The sequence below is a fragment of the Camelina sativa genome, chromosome 13 (assembly GCF_030686135.1).
Source record: "Camelina sativa cultivar CO46 ecotype springtype chromosome 13, ASM3068613v1".
NCBI classification, from domain to species: Eukaryota; Viridiplantae; Streptophyta; class Magnoliopsida; order Brassicales; family Brassicaceae; genus Camelina; species Camelina sativa.
The window spans coordinates 21,628,972-21,640,712 of NC_141892.1; the positions used below are offsets into that span (position 1 = coordinate 21,628,972).

Here is an 11,741-nt window from a genome sequence, read left to right on the forward strand (position 1 = left end):
GACACCATGTGGAGGTGTCAGTCGATATAAACTACAGTTTTTGTGATGTCGAGCATGGTGTCGGTCGACACTTGTATGGTGTCATCGACACCAGATTGCCAGTATTGATTGACACCATCTGGTGTCGGTCAACACCCTTCTTTAATTGCGATGGATGATGTAATGCTTTATATAATGCTTGTTTGTTTTATTGATTGTTGTTTGTGGTATCCAACTACAACATCAGTCTCTGCTTAGTTTAAATCCAACTGGCTGATATGGAAATATGTTTTCAATTTTTATATGACTCTCCCGTTTATTACTTGCATTTTTTTTTCCTTTTCATGTTGTCCAAGTCCAACAAATGAATATATACGCCCCTCTCGTTGATTAGTTGCATATTTTTTATACTCCGTAACTATGTAAAAACAAAAAACAAAAAAGCATTTGCTAGAAGTTAGCTACAACAACAAATCTGTGGCATATTTTTAACTCGGAGACCTCCTAATGTCGATAAAAACCATAGCATGATTGAACTTATTTGTTCTATTTGTTAACATAAACACAGAAATTAATAGAGATATAACAATACTTTGCTCACCTTTGAAAATTAATTTTTTGTAGTTACATAACTATCAAAGAAATGCATGATTATTTTCCAAGAATAAAATCAAAACATAACTACATACATAACACATAATATCAGATTTTGAACATAATTATGAGAAATCAATTCAAATTGAGTTACATTTATACGACAATTATTTTTCTTTCGTCATTTATACTATCAGCTGTTCATCAATGAAGATTGTGTGTCTAATGAATTCTTGTTCTTAATCTTGGAGCTGAGGCATGTCCAATTGAAAGGAGGACTCGTGTATGGTCCTTTGAGTATTCCATCTGCCATAAATTTGTATGCAGCCTCAGTCATATGAATGCCATCCCAGGCGACATACTTTGAAGGGTCATTACAAGAGTCCACTCCAAAACTCCCACAACATGTACTAAAGTTGAAGTTGTACGGTTCTCCTACACCGCAACAAGCGGACAAGGGTTTGTTTATGAATCCTGACAATAGCATTGTTTTGGAAACTCGTGATTATTACGAAATCGGTAAAATTGGTTGTAAAGATTCAGTGGAGGTATATATCAAGAAGGCTACCGTATTTGGTTGGTTCTTGGTTAAGGCCCAACAAAGCATTGTAATAGTCAGCATATATGATGTTGACATGATGGTTGAGCTTCCTGAGTCTCTTGAGTTCTGCTTCAAGCTGTTCGTCGTGATATTCTCCAAACTTGTTCAGCCATTTCAGACATCCAAAAGGATCGTATTCTTCCATGTTTGATGTTTGATATAATGTCAAATATGCTACTGAGCATCCTATAGGGAACTCTCCAGGCACCAGAAATGTTCTTCCCCCCATACTAATCAACTCCTGGATTCAAGACAGTCCCAAAGCAACAAATAGATTATGGTTTCTGACAAACTGATCAATTTGTTTTACTCGTTAATGTGAGTAGTAAAATTACCGTAATTGCAGAAGAAATAGTACTAATCACCAACGGAACGAGCTCTTTGACCTCGTCAATGGGTCTGCGTTGGAAGAATGGGCCATTATGATCATTCCCTCCGATCTCTCCCATGAGAATCAAAGCATTTCCAATCATATTTTTACAGTCTAAAAACAAATATGATTGAGTTCAAAGTTCAAACTACGTAAAAAAAAACATTATAATTATACCATTAAAGCTGATCTTTACTACCTGATGGCAAGCCACATAGATTTGGTAAACTCTCCTTGAAGACCTTAACTTGAACCCCTAAACTAATGTTGTGAGGACAATGGTATCCTCTCTCCTCGAGAAAAGAAGCTTCCAATGCCGTTGCTGAGCCTACGGCAAAATTAACTCCTTTTTGAAAGTTTCCATTTTTAGATCCGAAGTAAGGTGTTACGTATGGAAGCCCCAAAAATTCAGCTGTAAAAAAAAAATTGTAGCATCTATCACTTAAGGTTACAAATTGCTAACTTGCAGTTCAAGAAAACAAAAAAAAAACAGAGAAAGATTTTACATAAAGAATTCAGTGAAGAGTTAAAACACAAAGTCAAAGTCTCATTTTACATATAAAGAAAGAGAAGTACCAATGAAGTCAATGATGAGACGGCCGTCAGAGGACCGACCGGTTGGGTGGTGGAAAAAAGTTTCTCCGTACGGTGGAAAACCGTTCAAAGAAAGATTGTTACGATCCGAGAGACAGAGCAAGTTTCCCGTGTCAGCAATCGAATCACCGAAACTGATGATATACTCGAAATTCTGGCATTGTGATTCCGAGTTTACCATAGTGATCATAATAAAAAGAGTAGAAAAAGAAAGGCAAACCAGCTTCTTCAACACATGAGAATCTAGCGACGCCATACGAGAGAGGTCCCAAGTGACTTTCTCACTTTCTATTTTTTTTTTTTCTAATTCTTTTTATGATTTTTAAAAATCTAAGTAGCTAGGACAGACCGATGAGTTATGAACTAAAATTGATGGGATGGACCGATGAGTTAATGAGCCTTTCTTGTTGCCTTATAAATAAAAATATTTTCACCAAACTCACCAAATTATGTGGCTATTATGTGGAGCGGCAAGGCAATTTACTTTCTATGGCCTACGAAAGTTTGTATTTGTTTGTATCGTTTCAAACGGGTGCTTGGACTTTTAAGTTTTAAGTTTAACCCTGGAAAATATCTATTTGGAGTCCCTTCATTTTAAGGGGCTCATGTAGAAATATTAAAATTGTAGTTATTTTATGCCGAAGTATTAAAATTGTAACTATTTTATCCCGAAGTATTGTCTCATGTATTTTATATATATATAATGGTTGATGGTTTTCAAAAGATTGTTTTTTCAACCTTTTCTTCATATTCTTCAATCGTGCAACCAACTTCTTCAAGTATCATTAACTTTGTTTATTTGGATGTGCTAAAGTCTTTGCTTGCTTGGCACACAACTCAGCGTGAACATCACGAGTTCTTTTAACCAGATTTCCCAGGCGATTTCTAGTAAAAGTTCGTATACCCTGCTTCAGTTCCTTTAATTTCTACATAAACCTGTACATCCCAGAGGTGGAGTGAAATAAGGACTCGGTATCATCCCGATAAGTTTTCACAAGAAGCAAAAAAATCGGCAAGGTAGCTACTAAGTTCACAAACTTCAAAGGTTTTTTAAACGCCTTCCCCACGTCTAACTAACTGTAGTCGCCTGCGAAGATGATCACATCATCCTACTACCTCAGAGACATAGTAGGCACACGGGAAACGATGAAGCCAGACTGTTGATGCATTGCAAAAAGAGGCATAAGATTTTGAGAGTGGCAGCATGTCGTTGGGCTTGAAGAGGATTTCTCGAAACAGAGGTCCAAACTCCACTGGCGGGATTAAAATTAACCGTGTGTTTCACATTGCAATAGATCAGAGCAGCTCATAATTAAATCAGAGAGATAAACGGTGTTGACAGCTTAGTAGCTACTACACAAGGAACCATTAAACATGAGACGGCTAGTTTTTTCTTGGATTTTTTTGGGGAGAGGTTTAAAAGAATTTATTTGGCCATTTATGTCACCAAAGTGCAATTTTTTTTGGTCAAAAGTCTTGAGAAAACTCTATAGTTAAGCGTGCTTATGCTGGATAGTCATGGGTGATCTTTCGGGATGTGATTGTCGGAACTGTGCGAGTGAAGACAAAACACAGGGAAAGATCATATGGTGATTTGTATGGATGGTAACAAGTCTTTAAAACCTCTCGGACCTAGTGAGAGGACGTGAGGCCCATTAAGAAAGTGTGGACATGGGGCCCACTGCGAGATGACGGTCGGGTTGTAACAAGTGATATCAGAGGCGAACCTAGATGAGTGTGGAGTTAAGTAGGCTCACACCGTCGGGGTGACGATCATGGTGTGCAACAAAGACGTTGCGATCTGTTAGCGTTGGTGAATTGTGACACCCCAGTTTGAGAGCCTTGTAGAGAGCTTTAAAAGAATTGATTTGTCCACGTATGTCACCAAAGTGCACTTATCTTTTTGGTCAAAGGTCTTGTGAGAACTCCCCATTTAAGTGTGTTTATGCTGGAGTAGTCTGAGCATGGGTGACCTTCTGGGAAGAGACTGTCAGAAATGTGCGAGTGAGGACAAAACACAGGGAAAGATCATGTGGTGATTTGTAGTGATGGTAACAAATCTTTAAAACCCTCCCGGACGTAGCAAACTGACCGTCTGATATGAATGGGCTCACAGACCTATTGAGATGACATAAGGTCCATTAAGAAAGGTAGATCCATAAACATGGGGCCTATTGAAAGATGGTAGTTAGGGCGTTACAACATGTCTATCTCCTGCTGTAAATTCATTTATATAGTGATTTCGAAAATACTTGCTAACCGACTTAAACAAATGCTCACAGAGATTATCCCCTCGAACCAGTCAGCCTTGTGAAGGACAGATTACTCATGGAGAATGTTCTCTTAGCTTCAGAACTGGTCAAGGACCATCAGAAGGATGACATCTCTCCTCGGTGTGCTATGAAGATAGACATATCTAAACCTTTTGATTCGGTTCAGTGGTTTTTTCTGCTCAATACGCTACATGCACACTTCTCTCCACTGGATTCGGTTATGTATATCAACAACAACTTTCTTGGTACAGATTATTGGTGAGCTAGCAAGATTTTTTTGTAGTGCACGAGGATTGAGGCAGGGGTGCTCTCTTTCTCCGTACTTGTTCGTCATCTGTATGAATTCCCTCTCACACTTGATCAATAAAGCGGCTGCAATAAATAGGTTTGGTTATCACCTTTGCTGTCTCAACCTCCTCGTCACGGACCTTTGTTTCGCTGAAGATCGCATGGTCTTTGCTAAGGGAACTCAGTGATCAGTTGAAGGAGTAATCCAAATTTTTGATGACTTTGCTAACAACTCGGGTCTAAAAATAAGTCTCAAGAAATCTACCTTGTATATGGCTGGAATCTCCCCAACTATACAAGAGGTGATCCAAGTAACTTTCCCCTTTGAGGTTGGTACATTGCTGGTTCATTACCTTGGCTTACTGCTTCTGACCAAGGCAATGACAAGTCACGACTACTCGCCACTGTTAGAAAAGATTCGACAACTCATTAAGTCGGTCCATATGAGCATCACAATTTTCTGGTCCTCTGCTTTTCGGCTGCGAGGATAATGCATGAAGGAGATTGAGAAGCTATGTTCTGCTTTCTTATGGAGTTGTCCTGACCTGAAAACTCATAATGCAAAGGTCTCTTGGCAAGATGTTTGCTTACCTCACTGTGAGGGTGGGCTAGGTCTACGGCCATTGAAAGAGACAAACATCATTTGTGGTTTAAAGCTCATTTGGAGATTGCTATCTAAGACATCATTATGGGGACAATGGGTTCACACCTACCTCATCCGTCACAGTTCCTTCTGGGAGATTGCCGAATCATCCTCTCATGGTTCCTGGATGTGCCCAAAATTATTTAAATTCTGGGATCTAGAAAAAAAAAATTTCATCACAAAAAAGTACACAGTGGTAAGAAAACTCCATTTGGTATGACAGATGGTCTTCCATGGGAACGCTACATGATCAATTAGGCGACAGGGGAAGTATCAAGCTTGGGATTACTAAACATGAGACCGTTAAATCAGTCATGTTAACCCACATAGCTAGAAGGCACCGAGTGGATGTTTAAAATAATGTGGAAGCAGAAATTGCAGTCGCAAAAGCGAAAAGGAAGCCAGACATCAATGGGCACCTTTGGAAATGGAGAACAGGTTTCAAGCCAAAGTTCTCGACTTGTGATACTTGGTTACAGCTGCGTACAGAGAAACACGTGTGTGCATGGGCAAAGGGCATTTGGTTTTCCGAGGCTACTCCAAAGTTTGCCTTCATAACATGGCTTGGAATGCAAAATAGACTTTAAACGGGTGATCGTATGTTGAAGTGGAACATGATTGTTGATTCCTCATGTTCCTTTTGTCAAGCACCACTGGTAACACAAAATCATCTATTCTTCTAGTGTCGCTTCTCGCAACAGATTTTGAGTAAGCTAACGAATGGGTTCCATGGAATCCACTCAACATCAGAATGGGATAAAATCAGAACATTCATTTTAGACTCCACACTCGACAAGATCCCTCGTTTGTTTAAGAGATACTCATTTCAGGCAACAGCGTATTCACTATGGCAAGAGCGTAACAACCATAGGCATGGCCGCATGGAGAAGACCCAATCCCTGCACTTAAACTTGGAAAACTGCTCGACAAGACCATTTGGAATAAGCACCTCCAACCTTTTGAATTCATGCTACAAATCAGCAAGATTTTTTAGGAAAAACAAATCACCAACATTTTAAAAAAAAAATCTAACAATCTATTAGAATCCAATCATCCATCATTTTATACTTTCTATGATTTTATTTAAAATCATTAAAATTCTCTTTAAATCTTAAACAAAAGTATAAAAAACTTACTTATATTAGTCACAAACTCACACGTAAAAATATAACAAATCATTGTTTAATAGTTTCATAAAGAGTGTCATTTTGACACTTTTCCTTTGTTACAAAAAATATCATTTTATGTTTTCAACGCAGTTTTTAAGATTAAATTCTTTTTTATCTCTGTAATTTGAACTAATCTTATTATATAAAGTTGGGTTTTGAAAGTTAGTCATTAACATGATTATGACACGTGTCAAGTATATTGATGAGATGTTGACATGTGTCCAAAATTATTATTTTTCAAAACAGTTTATTAAGATAATAGCATTAGATCTACGTAAAATTTACATGTTTATATCTAAAAATAATTTTTCTAAATCAAAAAGGAAAGTTAACAAAGTAATATATTTTCATTGTACGCTACTTATATTATATGTGTTTTCTCAATTAGATTTTGACATGTGTAAACAAAAAAAAATAATTCATTAAACATGTATATTATTATTAATCAATAAATAGGGAATAACAAATCTAAAAAGAATAACATAAGTTATGTCAAAAGAATTATTATTTTTGAAACGTAATAGGACAGCTAATTAAGAAAATAACATTATATCTACATAAATTTACATGTTTATATCGAAAGCTTTTGATCTTTGATTTTTTTCTGATATAATTTTTATTCATGCAGGTTCTTCAATGGAAGCTACTTGATCGAGTAATTGAGAAGCGATTTTGAAATTTGGGAAGTTAGAACGGTAAACCATTTTAAAATTGGTTTCAAACCGGATTTATGTTGTTTTTTATCGGATTTGGTTCGTAAACCGTTTAAACCCAGGTATATATAGAAATATATGAGATCATTTTATTCGGGTAGAAATAATTTGAGAACTTACGATTCGAGAATATTTGAGACGACGTCATAGTTTTAAGTAATTTTGGTACAATGTGATACTTCTAAGGAGTAAACAGGTCATCAATCCTTTAATGTGATTATGACATATGTCATGTTTTGGATTGTTTATAAAGTTTTTATTTTGTATATCTGAATTATCTAAAACATATATACCATCATAATTATTATTTTCAAATTTTTATTTCTATTATGTTATATTAACTTTCTTTCAATGTCTCAATAAAAAACTTTTATTGGGTTGGTCATAAAATCATTGTACTTGAGTAGATAATTTTCACCAGTTGTTTATCCAAACTATCTTTGGAGTAAAAAAGTTTCATGGTTAAAAAAATTATGTCACAAAACAATTTTAGTAATTATGCCAAAATAAAAGTAAAGCAACATAAAATTTGTTTAAAAGACATTTTAGGTGGTGAAAAAAGCATACTTTAACAATAAAATAATTTTGGGTGTAAGAGCATATTTTTAATGGTAAAACATACAGTAAAATTGTACATAGTTATTAATTATATGTTGTTTTGATGAACTATTTTCATGTGAAATATTTTGTAATAAGTTGTGAAATGTTTTTGAAATTTGACAATAATAATATTTGTAATGATGAGTATTTGGCAAAACTTTTGGTGGGATATAATTTAACTTTAGATTATTGTAATAATTGTTAGAATATATTAAAAATATAATATTATAAATAAGTATATGAAGGTAAATACAAATATGATTTTTTAAACTAAAATTATTAATATCTTTAATTCAGAAAATAATTTGTTTTTATATTTTAAAGAAATTATATAGTGTTTAGGATTTATTTTCTTTAACAATTTTAAAATCATGGGTCCTTATGTAGTTAATTAGAAAAAGAAACTTTGTAGTGACATTTATAAAGGATAAATATTTTATTCCTTACTAAATTATTGACCCTGATCTACATTTGTATAAACAAACATATATGTGAATCATGTGATCCATATCGGAAATCACAAGTCGTATCCTCTATCCCTTGTGATCTTGCTTCCCAGAAAGAAAAAAAAGGAGATAATACTTGTGTTTCTTTTAATGGAACGCATAAGCACGACCAATATCTTAGTGCTCGTTCTTCTGCTCTTCGTTGTTCCCAAGGTATGGGAAGCTTGTTTGATCCTCCTTTGGCGGCCATTGATGCTGTCAAGGAGATTTAAGAGACAAGGAATCTCAGGACCAAAGTACAAAATCTTGTACGGAAACCTCAGTGAGATGAAGAAGATGAAGAAAGAAACAAACCTTTGGGTTCTTGATCCCAAGTCCAACGACATCTTCCCTCGTGTGCTTCCTCACTATCACCAATGGATGTCTCAATACGGTGCCCTTTCTATCCCATCTCCTAATTGTTTTTGTTATTTTCTTCTTTTCAATTAGGCCTGGACGTTTGGGTTCGGATCGGATATTTTAGATCTTCGGATATTTCGATAAAAGGGTCATAGACCCATTCGTGTATTTCTAGTATTCGGATCGGATTTCGGATAAACATTAATCGGATTCGAGTCGGTTCGGGTTTTAGCCAATAAACAAAATATATTTCAGATTTGGTTTCAGTTTTTGATTTTTTTTTTCTTTTTTTTGGACAAAGGGTTCAGTTTTTGATTATTTATATCTTAAGCTTAACAAAGTACTCGAATTCAAATCTCTTTATCTCTAATATTAAAGGTGGAGAAAAGATATGACAAACATGTTTATTGTTGAAAATGTTCTATTTATTTTGCATTTCTTCTTTTTGTGTTTTTTAATATAAAACAATATTTTGATATTTAGAGTTATGGAATAAAAAAATACAATTAAGTCTCTACAAAATAAGCAAAAAAATTTCGTAACTAATTTTTTTTTTTTTTTTTAAAGGAAGCTGTACATAGTAATACATAAATACTGGAGGTTTTAAAATTAGTCAAATAGATTAAAGTGGCAAAATGGTTTCAATGCATCCCTTAAATGCTTTAGGAAATCAGTTCAAATCCTACTTATGACTATTTTGCACTAGGTTTATATTTGTTCGGGTTAATTCAGGTATCCAGTCGGATATCAGATAATACCCGTTCGGGTTCAGGTATCCAATCTCAATAAATCCTAAACCCATTCGGTTATTTTAAAATTTTGGATATGAGTTTTTCGGGTTGGATTTTTGGATTCGGGTATACTTTGTTTATATTTGTTCGGGTTAATTCAGGTATCCATTCGGATATCAGATAATACCCGATCGGGTTCAAATATCCGATCTCAATAAATCCTAAACCCATTCGGTAATTTTAAAATTTTGGATACCAGTTTCTCGGGTTGTATTTACGGATTCGGTTATTTTGCCCAGGCCTAACTTTTCATAGATGAGGATTGATTAACACAAACACAAGTTGTGTCTATGCTTTAATTAGGAGAAACATTTCTATACTGGAATGGGACAAAACCTACGCTATACATCTCAGATTCTGAAATAGCAAAACAGATCCTGTCGAGCAAGTTCGGTTTCTCTGTTATACCAGTAAAAAGACCTGAGGTCTTCCTACTTTTTGGTAAAGGACTAACCTTTATAGACGGTGATGATTGGGCTCGCCATAGACGAATCTTGAACCCTGCTTTCTCCATAGACCATCTCAAGGTCTTTTCTTCTTTTTTTATTCAACTTCTCAGCACGGACGGATCTGAAACAAAATCTAATTAATCTGCTTGCTAAAACTGTCAGGCTATGACGAAACCGATGGTGGATTGCACCTTGAGGATGTTCGACGAGTGGAGCAAACAGAGTAATGGTGAAGTGGTGATGAAGTTGGAGATGGACAAAGAGTTTTATAGATTGGCCTCCGACATTATAGCCACCACTGCGTTTGGAAGCAGTTACGGGGAAGGCATCGAGTTCTCTAGAGCACAGAAAGAGCTTGAAGATTATTATGTTACTTCTCTCACTAAAATCTTCATCCCTGGAACTCAGTAAGTATAATAATACTCACTACTCTGAAACTTTCAGACAAAGATATTCTTAAACTTGTTTTTTCTTGTGTTTCAAGATACCTTCCTACGCCTACCAACCTTGGACTATGGAAGCTCGATAAGAAATTAAAGGACTCGATCAAAAGAATCATAGACACAAGGCTAAATTCAGAATGTAAGAACTATGGAGACGATCTTCTAGGGCTCATGTTGAAAGCTGCAAAATCTCAAGAGTCTGATAGAAAAATGAGAAATGATGAGATCATAGAGGAATGCAAGAACTTCTACTATTCAGGGCAAGGAACTACTTCGCTTCTGTTGACATGGACTACGATGTTACTGAGCTTACACCAAGATTGGCAAGAGAAACTTAGAGAAGAGGTTTTCAATGAATGTGGTAAAGATAAGATCCCAGATTCAGACACCTTATCCAAACTCAAACTGGTAATGTTGATTTTCCCAAAGAGTTCCTTGCGGTTGAAGCCAATTGGGAAAAATTGTTTAAGTTTCTTGTGGTTGAAGCTAATGGATCTATGTGTGATTGGGGAAACCTATTTATCTTGCAGTTGAACATGGTGTTGATGGAGTCGCTTCGTCTGTACGGACCCGTGATTAAAATGACCCGAGACGCAACACAAGATATGAAGGTAGGACACTTAGAGATCCCAAAGGGCACGAGCATTATTGTTCCGTTTCTGAAGATGCACAGCGACAAGGCCATATGGGGAGAAGACGCCGAACAATTCAACCCCTTGCGATTCGAAAACGGCGTTTCTCAAGCCGCCATTAACCCAAACGCTCTCCTCGCGTTCTCAGTTGGGCCAAGAGCTTGCATTGCAAGAAACTATGCCATGCTCGAAGCTAAGACTGTGGTCACTATGATCCTTCAGCGGTTCCATCTTAGCCTCTCCCCGGAGTATAAGCACACGCCAGTTGATAACTTCAATCTCTTTCCGCAATACGGCTTACCGGTAATGCTTCAGCCTCTCGATAGTAGTTCTCAACGGTGAGGAAGAGAACAAATTACAAAACAAGATCTCAATGGATTTAGTCAAGTTATGTTCTGTAATTGGCCTTGATCTAAATAAATGTTAAGATGACATACTTAAATGAAGTGGGAATAAATTCAGAACATGTGGTGGCTGTTTTAATTTCTTGATTTCTCATCGTCGATTCTATCTTTTGAAATCAAACGATATAATTAAGGTGCCTAGTGCCTACTATATAAATCTTCTCTCACCTTCTTTATTAGCTTTCATTGCTCAACTTGAGTTTTGATTGGTTCGGCTTGATTTGGTCAACCTGGTTTCGAGTTTTGCTTGGATCAGCTCAATTTGATTAACTTGGTTTTTGATTTATTCCGTTTAGAGATCGTATCAATAAACATCAAGAGAAAAATATCCAAAAACGTTTTTTTTTTTTGTA

The 11,741-nt window shown here is 35.9% G+C and overlaps 2 protein-coding genes across 2 annotated transcripts; one reads left to right on the forward strand and one right to left on the reverse strand.

Moving 5' to 3' along the window:
* Positions 1-581: 581 nt before the first annotated feature.
* Positions 582-2,525, reverse strand: LOC104737095 (GDSL esterase/lipase At1g31550-like). The gene is made up of 5 exons (XM_010457194.3): positions 2,121-2,525; positions 1,744-1,956; positions 1,510-1,658; positions 1,142-1,415; positions 582-1,047 (listed from the first exon to the last, which is right to left on the reverse strand). Exons 1-5 carry the CDS (start codon positions 2,392-2,394, stop codon positions 767-769), a joined length of 1,191 nt encoding a protein of 396 aa, XP_010455496.1. The 5' UTR covers positions 2,395-2,525; the 3' UTR covers positions 582-766.
* A 5,684-nt stretch (positions 2,526-8,209) lies between these two features.
* On the forward strand, positions 8,210-11,469 carry LOC104737096 (cytochrome P450 709B3-like). Its single transcript, XM_010457196.3, has 5 exons — positions 8,210-8,703; positions 9,764-9,987; positions 10,072-10,316; positions 10,394-10,760; positions 10,883-11,469. Exons 1-5 carry the CDS (start codon positions 8,421-8,423, stop codon positions 11,324-11,326), a joined length of 1,563 nt encoding a protein of 520 aa, XP_010455498.1. The 5' UTR covers positions 8,210-8,420; the 3' UTR covers positions 11,327-11,469.
* The last annotated feature ends 272 nt before the right edge of the window (positions 11,470-11,741 follow it).

Bases quoted from the DNA above. Each gene is read 5' to 3' on its own strand.
- LOC104737095 (XM_010457194.3), bottom strand. From the start codon at position 2,394: ATGGCGTCGCTAGATTCTCATGTGTTGAAGAAGCTGGTTTGCCTTTCT. The intron at 1,659-1,743 runs GTAGTAAAGATC...ATTTGTTTTTAG, and splicing joins TCTATGTGGCTTGCCATCAG to ACTGTAAAAATATGATTGGA. The intron at 1,048-1,141 runs GTAGCCTTCTTG...TGCTATTGTCAG, and splicing joins CCAAGAACCAACCAAATACG to GATTCATAAACAAACCCTTG.
- LOC104737096 (XM_010457196.3), top strand. From the start codon at position 8,421: ATGGAACGCATAAGCACGACCAATATCTTAGTGCTCGTTCTTCTGCTC. The intron at 9,988-10,071 runs GTCTTTTCTTCT...TAAAACTGTCAG, and splicing joins TCTCCATAGACCATCTCAAG to GCTATGACGAAACCGATGGT. The intron at 10,761-10,882 runs GTAATGTTGATT...TTTATCTTGCAG, and splicing joins CCTTATCCAAACTCAAACTG to TTGAACATGGTGTTGATGGA.